At 45.4% G+C, this 23,754-nt stretch overlaps 1 protein-coding gene across 1 annotated transcript in view; it reads right to left on the bottom strand.

Moving 5' to 3' along the window:
• Positions 1 to 23,754, bottom strand: part of LOC142775985 (histone-lysine N-methyltransferase EHMT1-like) — a 273,651-nt gene that overhangs the window by 9,163 nt on the left and 240,734 nt on the right. Inside the window, exons 23-24 of the mRNA XM_075878664.1 lie at positions 21,006 to 21,084; positions 1,823 to 1,998 (exon numbers count right to left, since the gene is read on the bottom strand). Of these exons, the coding sequence (XP_075734779.1) occupies positions 1,823 to 1,998; positions 21,006 to 21,084 (255 nt within the window). The remainder of the gene's footprint in view (positions 1 to 1,822; positions 1,999 to 21,005; positions 21,085 to 23,754) is intronic.

Below are 23,754 nucleotides of genomic sequence, written 5' to 3'. Positions count from 1 at the left end.
TCATCATCCACCAACTCTATCCGATCGTCTGCGTCTAGTGCACGTGTGTGCGCTACTCCACTGATTCTGACAATTCGCGATTCATTGCATGTTTAGGACCCGTTCTCGCTCACTTCGCACTCGCTCAGCATGCCCTCCGCACTCGCTCAGCATGCCCTCCGCACGCATGCGGAAGCATGAAAAGGGCTGTTAATTTGCACGGAACGAATCGCGAAATGCCGAAGTCGGTGAGGCCCCGCAAACCCGCCAGCGCAACAAACAATTTTTGACCACGCCGGCCGATTCTTTGAAAACCGCTGTGCACGCCTATCCAGGCGGCTGTGCTTTGATCTCTGCGCACGCAGGCACTCTTTCAAGTTTTTGTACGCGCGAGTGGCGCATTTCACGAACCTTTCACGCAAGCTACCCGACCTGCCTTCTTCGGGTCGTTTCAAGCGCTTCCCGCACAGCTGCAACGCACGTGCTGGGACCCTTAACGCAAGCAACTTGCGTGCGGTAGGGGTCCTGGCACGTGCGTTGCGGGTGTGCGGGAAGCGCTTGGAACAGCCCTTCCCGCGTGTTTTGGTTTTCACGGTTTCCCTCCTGCCGCATCCTCCCCTCTCTTCCCCCTATAGCAACTCCTTGCCCTTGTCTCGCAAATCGGCTCTCCTTTCTTGATCACAACCCCTTCGCCCGTCTCCACCGCTCCAAGACGCCAGCCACGCTGGCTCAAATTCAGAAGTTTCGTTTTCCGGCTAAGAAACGGGCCCAGAGCTGTTCTACCCGTTCTGGCATGTGTGTCGCGTGTGGGTGTGTGGTCAGGAAGGCGGACGGGAGGCCTAGCACGCTTTTTCCGCTGCTTAACAAAAAGTCGAAAGTGTGACCGCTTGGCTTTGATGTAATCCGCGCGTTAGGTGCCGCGTTGCGGAGCGCTTGCTCATAGCTGTTGACCACCTGGCAGCCAACTTGCTGCTTCGGGCGTCCCAATATTCAGCTGTGGAGATGGTGAATATTTCGTGGGCGGTGGTGACAGCTACATGCATGCGAAACTATTTTCGCGAGGACGACTTCGTCGACGCCGGGCCCGATGCCAAGCCTGAAGTTTCCGAACAGAATCACTGCGGCAGCGATTTGTCGCAGCGCGCTGTCGACTCCAACATGAGAGAGCGGATGGGACATCTGTTGAGATGGTTTCATTATAGCCGATGAAGATGCCGACACTGCGAAACCGTGCACGGATTAAGGCACTGTGAATGAAGTACTCGGCAAGAGCGATTTGGAAGAATCGGATTGCAAGAACGACGAAACTTTACAGCCAGTGTCTTGTGCAGCTAATGCCACGGGGCTCGGCGAACGAGCATGCTGCCGTTTGAAATAAACTCGAGACTGCCCTTATCGCTTCTGCCCTTCTAAACATGTGCATCACGGACTTTATTGGGCAAAAGAAGTTTGTGTTTTCACTCACATTTTTAAAAGTTGTGTTTCATTTACTACAAACTTCGGGATACAGCGAACGAATGCCGCGTCAGGCTCAGGTTCGTTATAAGTGGGCTAGACTGTACATGGTGTGAAATGCTACACTGAAAGAAAGTATAATGCTAAAATCTTCAATTGGGATTGCTAAGACAATTTTGTTTGCGCAGTTTTCTTCCAAGCGGTAGCTATGTAGGAATAAGAGTACTTCATCAAGACCAAGCCGTTATTACCAAACTCCCTTTTCCAAAAAATTTCACAGTGAATGGAGGTTGTGTGACATGAACCGCATCTCCCTCTACAAAAAGACGAAGTACTTTAATGGTGTTCCATTGTGGTATTAAGCCACAAGAAGAGCCCTCGCACTTACCCTAGCTCTTCATTCCTGGCGATGGGCCGTAAACTGAAGAAAGCCATGCGAGGAAAATGCATATCCTGGTGCTCTACAAAAACTCGTACAGGTGCCAGGTTTGGCTCACATAGGTGGTTTACAAAGCGGCACACGTTGCCATAGTGCCGGGCATCCAGACAGTATGTTTCTCCATCCTGCACACCACATCAATGCAGCAATCTGAACTTAACTCATTAATGTCATGACACACTGCAATATTTTTTTATACTAGTCTAACAACGGTCAAAGCAAATGTACAAGCTTACATATTTATTTAACAGAAAGTCTTCAATGTGTTATAAAGGATTAGCAGCAAATAAGAAAAACGAAAAAATTTAAGTACTATATTACAGAAACATATACGCACATTTTGAGTATCGATAACACAAAAATATCAAAATATGTAAAAAGCTTGGTATTTTACGATTTAGGACTACAATATATTATTCCCACACATCTCTAGTTACTACCATGTTCAAACATTTTTTTTTCATAGTGACAGCACTTCTCCTGATGTGAGCCTCAGTACAAAGACAGACTATGAAAGGTTAACAAACAAAACAAATTAAATTCCCCTTCAAATCCACATCGAAGTATGTGCACATGCTACCTCAATGAAGCCAGACTTCATGACCCTTAAGTATAAATAATAATTTAATGCCAAAACAAAAGGTATCTGCATACATCTTCACTTGGATACTTAATGTGTGCAGAATTGTAAATGTCCCAACATTGAACACCAAATTTCATGAAGTAACCAGCAGCAATTTCGAACGTTCGGAGCATGTTACGGGAATACGAGAACAAAGTCTTTCACTACAGTAAAACCTCGTTAATTCAAAGTCACTTGGACCGCGAGAAATATTCCAATTAAGTCACTTTTTGAATTAACAGAACACACAAAAAGTGGGATGCAAAGAACTTGCAATTATTCAAAGTAATCAGGGCTGATCACGGCTGATCATACCTGGTATTAATTCTGCCCTAAATGTGGAGGAACGGTTGACCTCGCTGCTACCACAAAAAAGAAAGGGAAAAAAAACGCAGGCGTGATCAACTTGAATGCGTGCCTGCGAAAAACAAAGCATGCTTCACTGCAATACGGTAATGACAAGCAGATAGTATGTTGTCTGCTCCTTGCTGCGTCAGTACCTCATGATGCGACCATTAGCCGATTCTTTCTGGCAAAATAAAGAATTTAATAATGGTAAGTGTGACGAAATTCACAATATGCTTTGACAAAAAAGCATGACCATTAAAGCTTTTGAGCTTAGTTTTCGAAGAAGGCTTAGCAAACAAGAACTCTGCCAGCAGTGCAAGTGCATGAATTGCTGGAGCAACCAGCAAGGAGGTTCGCAGAGATCACGAATTCTGCCAAACTGTCCTTTATTAAATTTTTTTACAATCCCAAAAGAAATGGGTAAATTGTAATGCACTGAAGTAGCGAGAAACATGCCATATGCTGCCCCCAACGCGTCACTGCTGTGTTGCAGTGAAGCACATCTTGTTTCCCAGAGGCATACGTTTTGGTTGACTACGAGACTTTTTTTTTTTTTTTTTTGGGGGGGGGGCACTGGAAGTAGCAAGAATAGTGTGCTTCAGCTGCCACTCATTAGTATCACTATGTTGCATTGCTTTGTGGCTCTCAAGAGCAGTTGTTCACGATTATTTGCAGCTAAATCGGGATCAGGAATTGGCACATGGCAAAGTTTTCGTATTTTCGAAGGTTCTTTGTCACGAAATAATAATCAGCAAATAATCGGCAGCTACGTTTCGCCACCTTCCCCTTTTTGGATCAACATTTGAAATCAGCTCCTGAAGTTCAAAACGGTTGGTTCTTTCATTCGAAACAAAACCAAAACACAGCAATAAACGAAACCACAAGTGCGATTCGCCGCCCGCAAGCACAAAGATTATGGTAAGCAAATCCATGTCATACCCATAATTCCCATGGTCGCTGAACGATTCCAGTGCCAGGGTCCCCTCTAGTTAATTTTATGAAACTTTATAGCCAACCTGCTTTAAACCCTGGCGACTGCAGTGAAATGTTTGCAGTCGAGCTCATGTATCGCTGAAGTACATTGGACTCTCTGTAAATGAAAATATTTTTAATATATTTTTAATGGAACTGCTGCCTAAAAGGACGGTCTACCGTCCTTCACCGCTTTGCTGTTTTGTGTCCGAATAAAAAGCGTACCATCTCAGGTGTTTAACGTTGCAGCGTTTTTTCTAGAAAGTGTGGAAAAGTGTAGAAATTTTTAAAACAATTTTTCCATCTGCGTTCGGTCTCCTTCCATCAGTGGGATGAATGCCCACAACACTGGCGGGCAGAGGCGATGACAATAGTACTGCTGGTGAAAGTGGAAAAGTGAAACAGAGTGCGGTTTTCGCAGGGTTCATCAAGTTTCATTAAATAATAAAGTAAATACCTTAGTGGTAGTTTAAGGCCCTCACACACTTTTTTATTGTTCTTATGAGCAGCGGCAGATGCCGTGCTTCTGTTTCTCTGCCATTTTTACAGGCCGGCATGCAGACAAACGAACACACCACAAGCAGCGGCACCGGGCGCCTCTTTGAACGCATGAGAAAAAACAAAAATTAGTCTCTGGCACAACCTAAAGCTCCCTCAAGTGCGTAAACTACAACTTCAGATTATACACCTTTGTTTTTGAAAAAAAGAGTCAACCAGCCGGGATATTTCTTGTCCTGCTATTAGATTGACCACATCGCTGTTGGGTGACGCTAGCGGTCATTTTTCGTCGACATTCAACATCAAGTTAACATTCCTTCTTTAAAAGATAAAAGCATGCTCGTTTCCACCGATGAGATGAATAATATCATGTGTGCCACCATAAGAATTTTTTTTTCGAGCGATAGACACTTCTTTTAAATGGAACAAGTGGTTTTGACAAGATTCGTTTCATTCGTGCGTTATGCACCCATGGCCATCTCTCAGTAAATGAAACTCCTGTTAAACAGACCATACCTTATTGGTCCCTTCAGGCTCCATTTAATAAGAATCTACTGTAATAATACTTGGCATGTGCCCTGTTCCTTGCCTTTACTATAGTGGAAGTGTACCCTAACACTAGACAGTAACTAGACAGTAACCTCTCAGCAAATATGGAGAGGTTGCAACTAATAACTGTAACAAGTGAAGTTCATGTGTGAATTCTATGCTGCATAGAGAAAATGAAATGATGGTAAAGCGAACGGAATGATGAAGCGAATAGAATGAAACATCTTAATTTAGGTCCTTCGGGGTGTGAACTAGCACGCAGTGGGCTGCTCTGGCATCCTATCCTATTTTCCCTAGTTTTTCTTCTTTGTTCTCGGTTGCACCAGAAGTATTTCGTTAGGCCGTCCACACATTGAAACAGATATGCCTAGCCTTTCCACCACTCAGCTGGCCTGTTGAACTGCCCATAGTTGCACTTTGAAATCCGGGCTGCATAGGGCAGCATCCCACTTGAATGGTGTAACATCTTCGTCACCCTGTAATGTGGGGCACTGCCAAAGCATGTTTTAGGCTAGTAAAATTTCAGCAAAGCGCACAAGTGTTTGATGCTTGAATTTCAGGATACATTTTGGTACGAGTGCAGGGCTATGCTCTGACCTGCAGCTATCTTTGTGTTAATGCCATAGGCCTGTTCAATTTACTGTGCATGCTTCTGCCTCCTCAGATAGAAGTTCTTTAGCAGTTCATTGTATGCAGCCAGTGGATCACGATCGTTCAGAACCTCAGTGCCATGCCACCCAGTCAACATGCACTTCTGTGTTGCCGACTCATTGAGGTCGGTCGGGCGCGCTCAGTCAGTCGTTTGTGTGTGAGTGAAAGAAGGAGACTAGACGATGATGCTCTGCTTGATATCTTTCCATCGTAGGATCTGCAAGATTGATTTCGAGCCACTGTTTCCCTTGGCAAACGATCGAACCGACGATTTCGATCCACTGTATATTGTCATTCTCCCACTGTCCAGCAGAACCAAGGCTGTCGCAACATGTTCCGTAACCTTCGCTTCCACCGCCTGGACCGTCAAAGAGTTCTTGATTTTTCCATCTTGATTAACGTTGACTCAAGTAATGACTTTTCATTGGAATATTGTGCTGCATCGACAAAGCAGCTACTCCAGACCTGAGCGCGGGTATCTTCCAGGAGGGCTATAGCCCTAGCCCGTCATCTTCCCACATTGCGCACTCAAGGTGAACATTTTGCGGAATGAGTGAAAGAGTGATAAGCTCTCCCTGTTCTCAAAGAATGCGGCTGAATCTCGTCTCGACCTCCAAGGGAGAACTCCAAGCTCTCTCAAGAAACTTCTCTCGGCCATACTAAAAGCGATGGTGAAGGTGGCTGGTAAATACAGGATTGGGCAACAATGAAGAAAATGAAACAGGTGGATGGAGGCACAGATGAGAAATAAATAAAAGAGAAAGAACCAACTGAGGTTACCCTTTCAGGCTCGAAAAATCCAATCCCACATAACCACGAAACTTTGCAATAACAAGAAAAGACCAGAGAGTCACATACTACGTGATTCATAGTGAGGGTCTCATTCTGGCAGACTTGATGCCTTGAAGTGGTATGCGAGAGATTATTGGTCAGCTGCCATCTTGTAATAAGATCACATACTATTTCGCGCCAAACAGGGGAAAAAAGTGTTTCGAAGAACTAGCTGTATTGGCAACAGGTGGCGCTGACTGATGCTCTCATGTTTAAATGCATGCACATACCCTACAGAGTGGACGGGCATGACTGCCGCCGTAGCTGAGTGGTAGAGAGTTGGACACGTTATTGAAGGTTGCAAGTTCAGATCCTGTCAGTGGCAAGCTATTTTTTGTCCATTTTCCTTTCTTCACATTTACATTAAATTACTTCTAACAACATCCCCATACTTTCCCTGACATTATTGTCTGTTTGTTCTCATCAATTTTCAACAGGAGTGATGACAAAAAAACAAAAAATAATGGACACAATTTGTTACATTACACTGGTGGCAACAGAGAGGTGCCACCTGCACAGCATCGGCCACAAATACAGCCTAAAAAGTATTTTAATTAAATTTGGAAGAACGAGAAAGTGCCAAATCGTAAATTGAAGCAAAAAAAGCGACGAGTCATCGAGCGGGTTTTTTTTTCTTTCAGCAATTTATCCAAAGAGTTCTGGCAGGGTTACTGGAGAAATGTATGAGATGGACAATGCTGGCAGTGACACCTGAGAGGGTTCGTACAGGTTTCCAAAGAAATATTCAAGGATATTCAAGGACTTTCCAGGACCTGTTGCAAGTTTTTCAAGGACTCAAAGCGGCATGCTAGGTTGGAATTCTTCCCTCTAAAATTTTCAAAAAGGACCAATTTCATTGCACTTATAATATATGAATATCGCAATTATATAAAAAAAGCGTAGTCTTAACTTCTCGCACCCTCTCCATAGGGAGAGGGCACGATGTCATGTCGGAAAGTTACGCGCTGATTGGCTTCCACGCCCATGTGTAGTCAGGCCTTAAAGGGGTCATGCCACAGTATTTGTGGCTTGCGTGTTCTTTGCTGCAAGTTTTAATTATAGCTCCAATAAGTACGATACATGCACCAAGATTCATTTATTCTCGCTATATAATTTGTCGCCTTTTTGATATGGACAATTTTAAGTTCCTGTTTGTGGGGACCAAGTTGGACAGGTATGTAGCAGTGTAGCTGACTTAGTCACGTGATCACAAAGCTTTGCACATGTCATACTAAGTATTCTCAGCTCTCGCACACATGTGACACACAAGCACCAGCAAAACAAACTCGCCGCTACCTGCAGCAGCCGCAACGCTTTGCCGGTATGTAGGGGGCAGAAGTCCTAAGTCACTTAGCTGACTACAGATCTGGTATGACGTCCCTAGAACTTTTGTTGCCTTTTCCTATAGAGTTATGTCAGAGTTGGACGCGCTTGCGATGGGCCTCATTCAGGAGAATGAGCATTTAGGTACGCTTGGGAAGTGACTTAAAATACATTCTTAAACCCACAAGCTACTTGTTATAGCCTTGAAATTTAATGGCACCACCCCTTCAAGAATGCGAACTTGTGCACAGTTGACACTCGCAGCACATTGCTCAACAACCAAGAAGTAACAACTGTGACAGTGGTTAATTTACACTCATCCTGTGGATACATGTGCGTTCTTTTTTAGCACCGTTCTTGGTTTGTTTTAGGAGCACGCTTCCAGTGTCGAGCTATGACAGTCCTTCATCAGCACTCGTCCTGTGTGCTTTCTTTTTGTGTGTCCTTTGTGCTTGAGCGACGCGTTGCATGTATGGGATTGCTTGGCCTTCTTCGCGTGGCATTTTAATTTTTTGCTATCACATTCACTGCTTCAACCTTGCCACAAACTAACTTTTTTTTTTTTCACATGCACTTTTACAAAATGAGATCATGTGCACCCACGCCGCATTACTGCTTTAGTAATGGAGAGTTTGACAGGTTCACACACCGATGTACCACATTTAGGAGGTCACAATGTCGATATGAGAGTGCACTGCTCAGGTAATTCAAAGATTTGCAAGGATGGGGAAAAATTCCAGGACTTTCAAGGGCTTCGAAAGTGCATTTTTCAAATTCAAGGGTTTTGAAGGATTTCAAGGACCAGTACAAACCCTGCCTGATGATGCAGAGCCTAACCAGAGACCCACAAAAATAACATTGCACTGTTTTACCCACTTATGTACTTACTGTGTGTAAAGCATTTGCAGTGAAATAATTATTAACGCACAATATTCTCATTGTGGCTGGGTGTGGGTTTTTCAACAAAAACTGCGAAGCGACTAAGAAAACAGGAACAAAAGACTCACTCAAGGTAGCTTACACTAGTGGTGCCAAGCCTGCAGCAAGTACAGAGCTGGGGAGTGTTGTGTATTCGTATTGGTTCTGCGACGCCACCAGAGATGGCGCTGTGATCTATGTACCACCTGTTTGTCGTGTATACAAGTCCACCGTACAATAAACACCGGCAGTCGTCGGTAGCCCATGGCGGCAGTCATGTGTACGAGTTTCTCTCTTCCGTGATAGCGGCTCACCACGCCGCAATACCACATTGGCGACGAGGATGGCCACCGGTATATCTCCCCCGCCGCCGTTCCTCGAGACTCCGGGCACGCCAGCGATTCCTTGGCACCGTTGGTTCCGGTTGTTCCAGAACTTCGTGCTCACGTCCGGCGCCGACGAGTGGCCAGCAACCCGCCGTCGCGCGCTCCTACTTCACTGCCTGGGCCCCGAGGGTCAACGGATTTTCGACGCCTTGCCGGCACCGCCCCCACCCCAGCCGCCACTTTCAACTGAAGCCACGGTCAGCGAGTCGACGGAAAAACAGACGTCCGCGCACACCGCTGCCGCAAGCCCTCCGGACCCATACGACGTTGAGGTCGACACACTGGCACACAACTTCACCGCCACCGTCAACGTCCGAGTGGAACGTCATCATTTTCGTGAACGTCGACAGCTTTCCGGTGAGTCGGTTGCCGAATTTGCTTTGGCGCTCCGGGAACTGGCAGCCTCGTGTAATTTCGCCGCTACCGTGGATGATAACTTGTGCGAACAGTTCGTTGCCGGAGTTTTCTGTTTCTTTGTTTTTCTTGAAAACCATAAAACTACGCCTACATGCAGGACACAAGAAGAAAGATGTGGACGGGACTGCGCTAGTCCTGTCCACATCTTTCTTTTTATGTCCTGCATGTCATCATCAAGGCACTCAAAGAACTAGGAGGAAGAAGATTTCTATATAGTGGGAGTGAGTGCTCAATTGGCTATAGTATATGTGGTTTTGTCTGCTTTAATACCATTATGAATGTGCACAAAGAACACGAGGACATACTTAATACTTCTCTTCAGTGCAAGCGCACGCTCAAATGGCTATGCTACATGAGGTTTTGTTTGTGTTACGCGAAGCTACTACCGCATACAACAGCACATGACAGCTTGGCCCCGTAAAGTATATTCGGACGAAATGCCACAAGATGTCGCCAGAGGTTACACAGCTGCTGCTGCTACAGCCACCAACAAATATGGCTACAGGATATCCGCAAACATTAGGGAATTCTACAGACAAACTAAAGCTCTCTGCTACCAGGATCCTACTGCACAGTGGGCAGATAACTGCTTTGGTGCTCCCTTGTGCGTACGTTGGTTGGTATGCCTTTAGAACACAGCGTTGCTCGTACTAAATACAAGTCAGTAAAGTGTACATCCTGCCACTTGCGTGTAACTTATACACATTGTTACAGAGCACAAATGAGGTGATTTCACTGCTTTTTTATTACTTCTCAACCAGCAACATTACAAATGATCGGATCAAAAATGTTTCAGCACACCTGGTGCTGTGGCTGCTCCAAGCCTCACGGAAAATGACACCTCAGTTGGACAACGAGGGCAAGAACAAAAACGAGAACAAAATTGCAGCCACCAAAGTGATTCACAAAGTGAATCGGGCTTTTCTGGCTGATTTTTCACATTCCTCACAGGTCATTCATCTATCGCCACACTAAATAAGCAACGTAGTTGGATGATCGAAGAAACAAAGCACTCGCAACAATCAATACAGCAGATGAAACAGCGGTGATGACAACATGGTAGAAGCTGGCCAGTGACATCACTGGCTTTCACGGTCGCCTGTTAATGAGTATGTCGACTACAACAGAGGGCGACGAGTTCTCTCCAAAATCGAAACTGCCTCTGGCTGTAATATATGAACATATAAATAAATATTCCTTTTGTACTCGGGCAAATTAGTTTCATTTCTGCTATTATCGAGTCAGCAGCTACTGATTAAGAGCAAAAGTAGGGATCCATAAATTTTCTGTCATCCTTCTTCACTGTCTGCCGGCCACAAAGTTAAATATTGATGCATTGAAGCGCATTCAGAAACGTGCCGCCCGGTTTGCGAGGGGTGATTACGACTTCACCAGAAGGTCTAGCGAAATTGTTAGTTCACTTTATTCACTTAAAAAAAGTCAGTGCCGCTGTCTGTCTCCTTCTTTCTCTTGTCCCTCGTTATTGGCGCTGTTTTTTTAAGTGAATCCTGTCGTACCAACTCGCCCAAGCAACCACGTTAGTTCACTTGGTTGGCCGTTACTCTGCTCAAGGTGTAAATATATCAGGCTATGTCTTTTGTACAACCTAATAAATGCCAAAACTGGGATCGATAAAAACAAATACATCAGACCACCAACATACATCTCATCACGACGGGACCATTCTTTGAAAGTGTGTGAATATATGTGCCGAACATCAACGTATGCAAATACTTTTTTTCCTAAAACTATTCACGAATGAAACAGTCTTCCAAAAAACATTGTGATCGCACCTTCCACCGCGTTTCCTTCCCTTTTGAAGGAGTATGTGGTCACACAATGATATTGTATGCTGTGATTTAGGTATTTTTGATTTGTTTTTATTTTTTGAGTGCCGTGCAATTCAACTTGTCCCCACTGATTTAAATGTACTTTGAATTTGTAAACCCCCCTACATCAATGCCCCCAGAGGGTGCTGTAGGTATAAGTATAAATAAAAAAAGTATAAATAAAATACACTGTCTTGAATACCTGAGCCAAATATTTTCCTGCATGCAACAATAAGGAGCCCACAATATCGCACAAAAGAACCAAAGTAGTGGTTGAGTGATTAGAGCATCTTCCATCAATACGGAAGGCACCAAATTTCATTCCCAGTGCCACCAGGCACTTACTGATTTTCTAATGACGAGAGTAGATACCCAGCCTGGTACTGGGTGTTGTAGGCACTGAATTCTTGAGAAGCTGGTCTCTCCTTTGTTTTATCACCTTGCCCTGCCTTTTCACCTTCTTCCAACAATGCTGAGCCATGCTCCATTATGGGTTGCAGAAATACGCATCTTTGTTATTCTCAAACCATTACTATTCACATAAAGATATAAAGGAGGCTATTGAGGTCATTTCTATTTGGTTCCACCAGTGAATTCGCGAACCCGAAAGGCTCAAGCCATTGAACAATGGCTTGGACTATGAGCGAACCAATAGTTGGGCAATTGTTAACCAATGTTACCGTATAGTACCCCTCAAGCCAACAACAACACTCCTTTACGCCAGTTGCCACTCCTGTAGGGTTACAATAAGAACATAACCAAAAGGGCCCCTTGAAAAGGAGAGTGAACTTTATTTCCCATTCACACTAACACACTCTCACTTGGTTGAGAGAGAGAGAAAGAGAATAAACTTTATTTGAATGGGACAGTCCGTGGTTTAATCCCGGGTGGAGCCCTCTTGTAGAGCCCCACTGGCCGCGGCGGCTTGCCGGGCCTGGTCTAGGGTCACCAGTTGACTTCTCATTGCCAGTCCGGAAAGACGTGCCTCTCAAGACCACGTTGTGAGTGTTTCGCTTGAATTCGCCAGCCCTGATACTGCATGGGCTGGTCACTCAGTACATTGGTAGGTGATGTGTGGAAGTGTGGCTGTGTGGTCGCTACACCAGGGACACATCCCTGTTGTGTATAGCTGAGGAAAAATCGTGTGTAGTCTTGATATGTGTGGGTATGTGCTTGTTTGAAGGAAGTGCTAGTCCCTGGCTTGCTGGCTGTTCAAGTTCGGGTGCGGAGGGGCGTACTTTCGTCTTGTAAGGCATTTGTTTTCCAAGATCTGCCTACTTGTTCTGTTGTGTTCTTCATGAGGGCTTGAGAGGTGCCCTGAGGAAGGTCCTGCGTCTCAGCAAGTAAGTCCGCGAGCTATGCAGTTTGGCTCTTCGTTGCCCCTCAGGACCGCATGAACTGGGCACCAGATGATGCCATGTGCCTCCGTTAGCGTGGGCCCCAAAATATCAATGACACATCCGTATCTTTGAGGTATAAGCGACAGGCAGCTTGTGAGTCTGTCAATATATACGCTGAGTGTCCTCACCTTTCTTCCTCTCTGATTGCCAAGGCTATAGCTGATGCTTCTGCGGTGGCTCTGAATCTCGAGCGTATAGACGCGCAGGCCACGGTTTTGTTTTGGCCAGTCACTGCCACTACATATACCTGTTTTTTGGGGCCTTGAGATATCATGGCATAATGACTCATGTTGGTAAAATAGGTGTCAGGGTCATCAGCTCTCTGAAGGAGCTGGCGTGCGCGCACTTGACGGCGTTTTTTGTTGTAGAGCGGGTGCACGTTCTTTGGGACTGTTTCCACGATAATTTGTTTCCCTGTTTGCGAAGGTGCGATTATGTTTTTGCTGCCACAATATTGAGGGGTGAGGGGGTATCTTAGCCTCTGAAGCACCTTTCGCCCCTGATGTGTGGTGGTGAGTCGTTCTCTTTGTGTGATTAGCGTGGCGGCTGCCAGTTCTTCATATGTATTATGCATGCCGATTGCCATGAGTTTTTCTGTACTCGAGCTGTTCGTAGGTCGCAAAACATCTTTGTATGCTATTCTTATGAGCTTGTCAATCTAGTCATTTCGGTCTTGCGTATTTCTTGAAATGGAAGAGCGAAGGTGACCCGAATGAGAACAAAGGCCTGTAGCAAAACTGCGATTCGGCCTAGTTGGAACATATCCATCTTGAAATTTTTGAGCAAGCACAACAGGGACACAGAACAAACAGGGAACGACGCCGTGTTTGGAAACAGGTGGGATGACTGGTTCTAGCTCCAAGGTGGTAGCGATTTCTTATGTACATAGGCTTTCGCATAGAATAAAAACGGTGGCCGGAAAGTATGATGTAAAGGTGGTGTTTGATTGATTGATATGTGGGGTTTAACGTCCCAAAACCACCATATGATTATGAGAGACGCCGTAGTGGAGGGCTCCCGAAATTTCGACTACCTGGGGTTCTTTAACGTGCACCCAAATCTGAGCACACGGGCCTACAGCATTTCGCCTTCATCGGAAATGCAGCCGCCGCAGCCGGGATTCGAACCCACGACATGCGGGTCAGCAGCCGAGTACCTTAGCCACTAGACCACCGCGGCGGGGCAAAAAAGGTGGTGTTTTCGGCCAAAAACAAAATAGGAGGAGTGTGCGTGTTGGTCAACCAGAAATGTGACAGAGTGACCAGCATACATAAGGAATGCAGGATAAAACATCAGCTCAAGTTTGTTGAATGCGCACACAATATGGTGTGTATTGAATTCCTTTGTCATGTGGTTGTGTGTATATATATAGGGCAGACTGGCAAGTGCATTAACACGAGGCTAAGGGAGCATATGTAAAGTCTGAAAGGTCGCCCAAACACCCATTTGGCAATGCATTGCAATGAGTGCGCGTGCTCTCCTTGTTTTCGCGACACTACCTTGGTATATAGGAATCGAAACAAGACGTCAAGAGAGATAATGGAGGCTTATCTTATAGACAAGCAGAAAGACAAGTGTGTTAGCCACTCTTCAATAGCCTTATTAGAGAAAAAAATTTTGCTCGTGTCTGTTAATTAACGAACTTGTTATCGTTATTTGTGATATGTGCACAGTGCATTTGGTTTCTTTTTGGTGACCAGAGAGTGCAAGTCCGAGGGGTATAAAGAGAAAGTTTTTCAATAAATAAACCAGTTGTTAGATTGCGCCCATTTGTCTTCTTTTCTCTGCCCCTGTTGTGCTTGTGCAAAAACTTCGAAGATGGATTAAAGGCCTGTACAAGGCGTACCGTGACTGCCTCCGTCATTCTATTATTACTTCTCACAATTCTTGCTATGAGGGTTGCGATACTCTTGACGGTGTGTTTAAGTTTCTCTATTCTGGTCTTTACGCTGTTGATTTCTTGCACGTGCATGCCCAGTATCCGGGCTACTGGGGTCCTATTGATGACCTGTCCAACTATCGTCAGCTGCAGAGTGGGTGCACAGTTGGACTGAGTGCATGGTGGTCTTATTTGAAGGTATTCAGATTTGTTGGGAGCGCAGGTCTAGCCTGCTGCATTGAGATAGCTTTGAATCTTGTCTATGGCGGTTTGCAGTATACTTTGCCATTCTCCATAGGAGCCCTATGTTGCCCATAGCGTTATATCGGCGGCATAAAAGGCACAGCCAAAGTTCGGCATAGCCTCCAGTTGTAGGACTAGTTTCTGTAGGCCGATATTGAACAAAAACGGAGATAGGATCGAGCCCTGAGGTGTGCCTTTCCGTGGGAGGTCATAAAATAGCGAGTTAATACCGTCCATGTCAATCTGTGCTTTACGATTTCCAAGAAAATCAGAGGCATAGTGGAATATGCGCCCTCCGCATACTATCGCTGTAAGACCGTCTAATATTGTGGAGTGCACGATATTATCGAATGCTTTTTCGATGTAGAGCGTAATGAGTAAGTTGTTGAAACTACCTGGAGCTCGATGAAGCACTTCCTCTTTGAGCAAAAGGAAAATATCGAGCTCGATGAAGCACTTCCTCTTTGAGCAAAAGGAAAATATCCTGGGTAGACACCCCGCGCCTAAATTCATACATGGATGTTGGTAAAAGCCCCCGTTATACTGTGTATTGGTCAAGACGAGTGGGTATAACTTTTTCGAAGAGCTTGCCAATGCACGATGTTAGTGAAATTTGTCTTAGTTGATCAAGGCTTCGCCATCTTCCTGGTGGTATAAGTACTATCTTTGCCAGTGTCCATTCTGCAGGTATCTTTCCACCATCATCCAGACTTCCCTATTAAAGTGGTCCGTGATGGCTTCTAGTGTTTCGCTGCTGAGGTTCAGTATCATGGCATACCTAACGCCGTCCAAGCCTGGTGCCGTATTCCTGGTGAAGCTTTGCACCACTGCATAAAACTCCGCATAGATTATGGGTGCGTCCAGCACAGGGTTTTGTTCTCCATTGTATTCTTGATTAGGTGTTGGGTTTCGGTTCGCTTGATTTTTCCAGTATGGCATTGTTTCAGCTCTTCTATTAATTTATCCTGATGTCCTTCGAATTTCCCACCTAGTCGTTGAAGGGCAGCATTTGTTTCGGTTCTCGTCGCAGAGGTGTTCAAGAGACTCCATAAGATGCTCCAGGTCTTTTTAGTACTTAATGTAAGTTCCTTTTAAGAAATCGTAGAAGGTGCGCCAGTTGTTGTTATACAGTTAACCCTGCTTCCATGTAACCTGCTTCCAGTTAAACCTGACCTCCATGTAACAATGTAACCACGGGAGACAACCTTGATAATAACGAATTTTCCCCCAAAAAATCTAGAAACTTCGCTCCGCATTTTGGCATTTTGGTAGAGCATGCATCTTCTGTGGCTGCCCCGCTGCTGACGAAGCGCGAAGCGAAGCGGCGTTGCGCACCGCGTCTCAGGCGAGAAAGCGCGAGGCGGGCAGATGGGCCTTCACCCCACGAGCCTGCGTTGCCGCCGTTCTCGCCCCCCGCGGGCGCATGCGCGGTAGTGCCCCCCTCCCATCACTCCAAGCAAAAAAAAAAAAAAAAAAAAAAAAACACCCACTTTCGCGAGTTGGCAGTGCCACGCTTTTACTTAGCGTCACATAGTCGGGCATATGAAGGGGGCTTTATCAAATAGTTTACCACGGTATCCGTGTCTGTGTCATTTGCTCTTCGTTTCAATGCGCGCGCATTGCGTGGCCTCCGACGACGTTCAGCTTTGCGTTTTTTTATTACTATAGCAATTATATGGACGGTGTCGGCTGGTTTTTTGACGTTGCCGCCCCCGTTCATTGCATATGAATGCAATATATATAAAAGCTCAAAAAAAAAAAAAGCCACCGGCGCTCGGCGGCCTAGCTCGTCATGATGCGCAGACGCGCGCTTATCTCCCAAGCGTACTTTGCCTCGTGAAGGGGGGGGGGGGGGGGTAGATGCTAGTACACGCGCGCTTATCCTTCGGTGGGGAGAATCGTGCGCTTTCGACTTTGATCGGAACGATTGCGCGTAGTTGCTGGACGCACAAAGATCACTTTGCTCGCTGGACAGGTGCCGTTTGTAAAAATAGTGCGCTTTTCAAACACAGTGAAGTAACAACTGGGCACTTGTTAGTTCACACTCGTATCTGTACCTGGGATTACATTTCGTGCCTTGTTTTTGTTTGAACAGCCCATGAAGTGTTGAGCGGCAAACGTTAGTTCGCTCTCGTCCTCGTGCATCATTTGTGCGTGAGCAGCGCGCTGCACATTTCAATCTGCTTGCCGTTCTCAGTGTTACATTCCAAATTGCTGTTGTCGCATTCAATGCTTCGCCCTTGCGACGGAACTGCAACTTTTCTTAATTTCGGATAACCGTATCATCACCACTGAGGGGATGTCAGACTAGGCACTGATGGAAACTCTCCAAGATCATGGTGACGACAGGTCTTCAGAGCTCGACTTGTCACACCCTTCCGTCTTGCGCCGCGAGTTTGCAGGCTGGTAGGTCTCGCGATTAGCTAATTAGTTCTGGCAACACAACTTGCACGTTGAATGCAATGCAATGAACGCAATAAAAAAAAAACAATCTTATAAGTAAGGCTGGCAGCCAATATCGCGGAACTCCTACAAAACGCTGATGCGAGCAAATACGGCCGCTCAAGGGAGATGTACTTTTTCACACATTCCCTTGGCGTTGAAACCGCACTAATACTCGCCGAGATAGCAAGCGTGCCAGCGATCACAAGCCCCCTTAATATCCAAGTTCTTTATTACTACTGGAGCGACTCCCCTCCCCCTCTCCGCATGGTTTCATGCTCGTTCAAGACGGGTGGTTTACTTGCTGTTTGAGCATTCGACAGCAGTTCTGAGTCATTTTATGCACTTTCCAGGTGATAGGGATAGGCCAACTCATTTTGTCTCTGCTTCAGCAGCGCTCGCGCAATTTTACCCGCTCGTGAAAGTTATGATGCGCAGGGGCATGTTATCAGTTTGGACATGTTACGGCAAAAGCCCGCCGAGTGTGTCCATATAATTGCTCTCACAATAATAATGCAGATTTTTTATTGTAAAATAAGTGTTTTGGGTTAGATCTGCCTTCAGCCTTCCGTTTGTTTAATTTGTGCGATTACTTTCCGAATTTTAATACCGTACCTGCATACAACGAAATCCTCTTTATAACAAATTTTTCTGGGAATTAATCAGTTTCGCTATATCCAGGTTTAACTGTATAGCTCTTTTGCACATGCGCTTGCTACCTCTGTGATTTTCGCTATTCTGAGTCTGAGCTTTTTGGTTCGCTTTGGTCGGTGCCACCGTATTGTCAGGCCTCTGCAAGCTTCCCAAAGGTGTGTCTAATGGGTGTCGATGGCAGGTGTCAGTAGTAGTTTGATATGTCTTAGTGTTCTTGTCATAGATTCTCTTAAAGTATTGTGTGCAGTGAGCTATTGTCTTCGGCTTCCGGCTCGTCTACTTCCTGTTGTTCTCTATACTCTGTCCAGTTAGTCAGCCGAGCTTTTCCTACAGGGCATCGCAGTTCAGCTGTTTCGTATGTTATTTGCACAATATTGTGATCACTGCACAGAATGTCATCCAATACACTCCAGTGCACTGCTGTGGCATTGTTAGTTATGGTAAGGTCGGGTGTGGTGTCCCTATTGACGCTGTTTCCTATACGAGTCTGAGTGCCCGGTGTCGAGAGGAGTGTATAGTCATACGGCTGTATCAGCTCTAAAAGTCTTGCTCTAAAAGTCTTGAACATTTGGGTCTATGTATGAAATAACCCCATGTGGTATGCCAAGCATTGAAGTCGCCAGTGATGATTAATCGATTGCGTTGCTGAAGCGTGTTGTTCAGATAGTTGAAGATATTGCTGAAGTTTGCTTTTTCAGTCTTGTGGGGGACTATATATATGTTGCATATAACTTGCCCCGGGCGTCCTTTCTTGGCTGGCCAGAGCGTAACAATAAGGTGTTGTGTCTCTTCGTGTGGTACCGTTGTAAATGTAGCTGCCAGTTCTTTCCAGACGAGTGTCGCAACCTGAGGGTTGTTTGAATCTATTTGCAGTCTGTAGCCTGTAACTGTCTTAGAACTGGCTCCCACTTCTTGTAAGCAGTTTATGTCTGGAGGGATCAGCGCCGCCTTTATGTACAGTGTGAGTGTAGTGTGCTTGTGCAGGGAACGACAGTTCCAGGACCATATAGCAAGACTCTCTTGTGCGCTTTTTCAATTAATTACCATGATGCGAAAAGGTAGTAGCAGTTTCAGTGTCAGAGGTAAGCATGCTTTTGTCGTCAGACTCCTGGGACCATTGAAGGCTCTGCCTACGTCTACACTTCGGTTCTTTGTTGAGTATTTCATGCACGTACCGCTTCAGTTCTTAAAATTCGAAAAAGAACTGTTTCATTTGTGCTTCTGTTTGCTGCAAAATGTGCTGTTGCATTTGCTGCAGTTGTTGCTGTAGATGAAGGTTTGTTGCTGGTTGTTGTGCTTCTGTATTAACAACAAGATCTTGTAGTGGTGTCGATTGTGGTTGTATGTGCCTATTGTTTCATGGCTTGTCACTTGGGTTGCTCGTAAGATTTTGCCGAGCCTGTGCTGCAGGTTTCGGGGACAATACCACCAATTGGGCAAGCTGCTTTTCCAGCCATGCTATTTTGTTTTCATATTTGGCTAGGCGTTGTTTAAGTTGTTTGTTTTCTATGATTACTGCTTGATAGTGTGCGTTTTGTGTGATTGAGAGAGTACATGCAAATTTGGGAGCCATGGCTTCCACCCAGCTTACCGGAAGCGATAAGGCTTGTTTGGTGTGTCCTTGTTTCTTATCGTTGCTTTTCGCGCCCTCTCCGAAAAGACTGGGGTGCAGGCTCGGTCGAGGCGATGCTGGTGCGTTCCTCTTGGGTGGCAAGCACAGCTTTTGGCCCGGAGACGGCGAGTGCAACTGCGAACTGTGCTTTGCGTTGGCCAATTTGTAGACGTCCTTTTCTTCTTCGGAGCAGAACCAGCGGAGGTTCTTGGTCCTGGGTGGGTCGCTGGTATTGTCCTGGTGGATCTTATTGTTGTGGCCTGCTTGTACTTGGGGCTGTTTAGGTTTCGGTGGCTAAAGTCTCTGTTTACAAGTTGGATCACCTGTGCGGTGATCCTCCCCACACGGGGCACAATTGAGAGAACACGGGTGTCTATCAGTTGGATTGGTCAGTCCACACAGCCGGCAAATAAGGCGATCTGGGTTCGGGCAAACATCTGTGCAGTGTTCTTTTTCTCGGCATACCTTGCCGACTTGAACCGTAGGTCGAAAGGGGTGGCAACAAAGTTCACCTCTGTAACAGTAGACAATACGAGGTAGCGCTGGCCCGAAAAATTAATGGCTGCGCTTTTCGTTGTGCCTATCACTCTGGCAGTGATCTCCACACCATGCATTCTCACACCTAGGTGGGCCATGAGCGTTTCGGTGGAGGTGTTCATTGGTACGCCGTGAATCACTCCTTTGAGAGTGTCTTCTCCGTTGGCAGCGCAGGCACAAACGGCGCGAGCCCTGCCGTTTAACGCAAGGGTGCGTATAAGATGCGCTTTGTCTGCAACATCCTCATATTTGGTTGATAGTATCTTTATGTCTGACCCTGGATTGATTCTAAGGGTGAACTGGTCATCTCTGAAGGCAGCTTGGCATGCCTCGATGATTGCTTGCGCAGGTGTCGGAATGTTTCTCAGCGGGAGGTCCTAGTTTGGATGAATGACGATCTTGTAATCATCTTTCGGCAGTGGTGGTAGTATTAGCAATTTGTTGAATGCAGACGTGTGCGTTTTAACTTGGTCCTGAAGCCCTGCGTTGCTGCGTCTGTCTTTCAGTGCCTCTTGCTTGCTTTTTTTGGTATATTTAACTGCCTGCCAGCTAGCATCCTTTTTTGCATGTGATTGATGATCAGTAGCGTTTCGGCTCACCGTGTCATCGGCATCCATTTGGTCGTCGCTGTGCCATCTTGCTTTAGATGGTAGTATTGTTGGTCAGTCGCCGTGTCGAGAGCCATGGTTACATGAAGCTCCGATGCGGGAAACCCCAGCGTCGCCGCAGCTGCCGGTGGCTCCCTAGATCAGCGTTCTAGACGGTGGAGAGCTTTCTAGTCCTTTGGTGCCTCTAAGTCAGAAGAAATCTACTTGGGTGGTGCCCAGGTGTTCCTCAGAACTTTGTGAGACTGATGGTAACGTTTCCAGGCAGTTTCAGACGGACAGAACCACTGGAAAACCATGAAAATCCAGTGACCAAAGCGCATCTGCACTACTTCGAGCCCCCTGGCGGTCTCCCTGGTTGAGAGAAGTGCTGCAGCGTGCATGGCATAAGTGATGGCGGAACTGATGAAACTTACCTTATTTTCCAAGTCAAACAAATATGCGTCAGCTTCTCGGTTATCTGCATCAGAGTCTGAGAGCATCTCGCCAACGTACCTGTAAAGAGACAACGAAACATTTTTGGTACAACGTATAGTATAGTAGGATTACATCATAGTGATGCAAGAAGAAGGAAGGATGCATGCGCTGATGCCACCTGGTCTGACCACTTTTCGAGCAGACCGACCCTTGTCCAAAAAAAATTATAAAAATAATCCCTTAAATTCCCCTTTTTTATTGTTGTTGTTGTTGCTCATTCATAGCAACAGTCTCATTCTGGCACACTTGATGCCTTCAGGTAGTATGGGAGGCCTTATCGGTCACCTAGCTTGTAAAGAAATTATGTGCTATGTGGCGCCAGCTGGCAAAAAAAGATGATAAAGTAGTAATTCTTAAAATTTAACGTCCCGAAATCACTATGTGATTATGAAAGGCCCAGTAGCTGAGAGCTCTATAAATTTCAACTACCCAGGGTTCTTGAACACGCACCTAAATCTTAGGCACATAGGCCTCAAGCATTATCACCTCCTTAGGAAATGGTGGTCGTGGCGTATGAGATTCAATCCCGCGACCTACGGGTGAGCAGTAGAGCTGGCAAAAAAGAGTGCTTCATGCTCGCCGTCGAAGCTACATGCAATGCTGATTAACACTCTGAGCTTTAAAAGCACAGTAATACCTGACAAAGTAGATGAAAAGATGACCGCAGCTATAACTCAATTGGTAGAGCATCATAAAGAATCAGACATGTTACTTGAAGGTTGCAAATTCGATCCCTGCCAGTGGCAAGTTGTCTATCTGCTTTAATTTGTTCCCATTTATATAATTAGTACAATACTGTTAAAAGACGTCTTCTATATTTCCCTTATATTCATTGCTTTTTAATTCCTATAAAAAGAACAAGGTGTACACTAGAATTGGATAAGTGCTGAAATGATTCATTGAAGGCTACTGTTTTTCCATTAGAACAAAGACACAAGTAAAAAACAGGTAGACTTTAATTAGAGGCACAATGTATTTAAAGCATTCACTGCACCAACGTGCAGCTTACTCAGTTATTTCTGCTATTGCAACGATTGTGCAGTCAACATTACAAACAGCCATGTAAAACAACCTATCATGTCAAACTTATCTGACAATGACTACTTCGTAGGCTTGTGCGAACAGTGAATTTTAGGTTCAAAGCGAATAGTGATTTGGGTTGAATGTTTTCACATCAAACTCAAATAGTATATATATCACACCTTATAAACAAAAATGTGCATATTGTCATGACCCAACCAGCCTGCACAACATTTTTTTTTTAAATTGAAACAAGGCACTTGCTAATGTCATTCTTTTGGTTCCCCTCCTCCTCTCCGCGGGGGAGCGCACACCGCTGCGTCTTGATGATGTGGTGACGCGCGCTCAACGCGTCATCTTACTGGCAATGCTGAAAACACGATACCACCGAGATGCCCGTCAAGAGCGGTGAGTGGTAGATATAAATAGCTTGCCGTTGGAATGTTGAAAGAGGTGCTAATCGGTGGCTCAGTGATTAAACACTCCGATTCACGATTCAGAGGTATCACGTTCCATTCCGCACGCCGAAGACTTTTTCTCGATTATATTTCTCTTTTGTGTTTACATATATATGGATACATATACATATACGGTGAGTGACGGCAATGGCGATGTCGACGCCCGTGGCGAAATTCGGCGGAGTGTCCATATCACTGCTATCACAATAAAAAGATGGGAAAATGGTCGCATCATGACGTGCTGACACAGCGAGGAATAGGCGACAAGCTTCCTACGTGTCACTACTGTGTTGCAATGAAGATTTTTTATTTTTTTTTTTTTGCAGGCACGCATTTTAGTTGATCACGTTTTTTCCTCTCTTTTTTTTCCGGGGACAGAGGCTACGCCTGGAATTCCCCCTTGCTTGCAGCAAAATTGTGACCAGGTATTGCAGGGAAACATAACCCTTGGAGCCACAAACTAGCCAGCACAGCAAATGACCAGCCCTGATTAATTTGAATAATTTCAAGTTCCTTGCACCCCACTTTTCATATGTTCTGTTAATTCCAAAACCCGCTTAATTCAAAGATTTATCGCTGTTCTAGTGACTTCGAATTAACGAGGTTTTACGGTATAAGCCATTATAACAAGCTCTAAAGCTTAAAGGAAGAACCAATGTGAGGATAATGCATCCATTTAACCTTCAAGTGAGGCTTCCCGGCATTTGCTGTTGTTCACCCCTTAGAAAGGTGTCTTAACAGTACAGCGCCCCTGCATTGTATTGAAACCACGTTTAGAAGCGGCTGCTTGCAGACTAATATACGCCTATTTGTTCATTTCGAATACTTCAACATTTCCAATAAATTAAATTCAAATGTTCTAGGTGTTCAAATATTCATGAAAGCTTACTACTTTCAACATTAAAATAACAAAAAATTGAAGCTTACTGTATGTGTGCAGCACATGTATGTGTGAGTTATAAGCAGGGGTGGAAGTGGACGTGGGTGTTTTGTAGCAGCTCAGGGAGCAGGAATAATGCTGTTTTGGAGCAGCTTTGGCGCAGTAAAAGGGGAGTTTCGGAGCAAGTTCGCAACACCGAAAAGCGGGTTTTGGAGCAATGCGAGTTTGTTCTGGAGCAGCTGACTAGGGCCAAACATCATCGTCGACAATCAAATATATTTCTCGTAAAAAAAAAAAATTCCAATGGTTTTCGCTAAACATTCAGTGCCA

The sequence above is a fragment of the Rhipicephalus microplus genome, chromosome X (genome assembly GCF_043290135.1).
Source record: "Rhipicephalus microplus isolate Deutch F79 chromosome X, USDA_Rmic, whole genome shotgun sequence".
In the NCBI taxonomy this organism is placed as follows: domain Eukaryota; kingdom Metazoa; phylum Arthropoda; class Arachnida; order Ixodida; family Ixodidae; genus Rhipicephalus; species Rhipicephalus microplus.
This window is presented reverse-complemented; position numbering and strand designations above follow the sequence as displayed.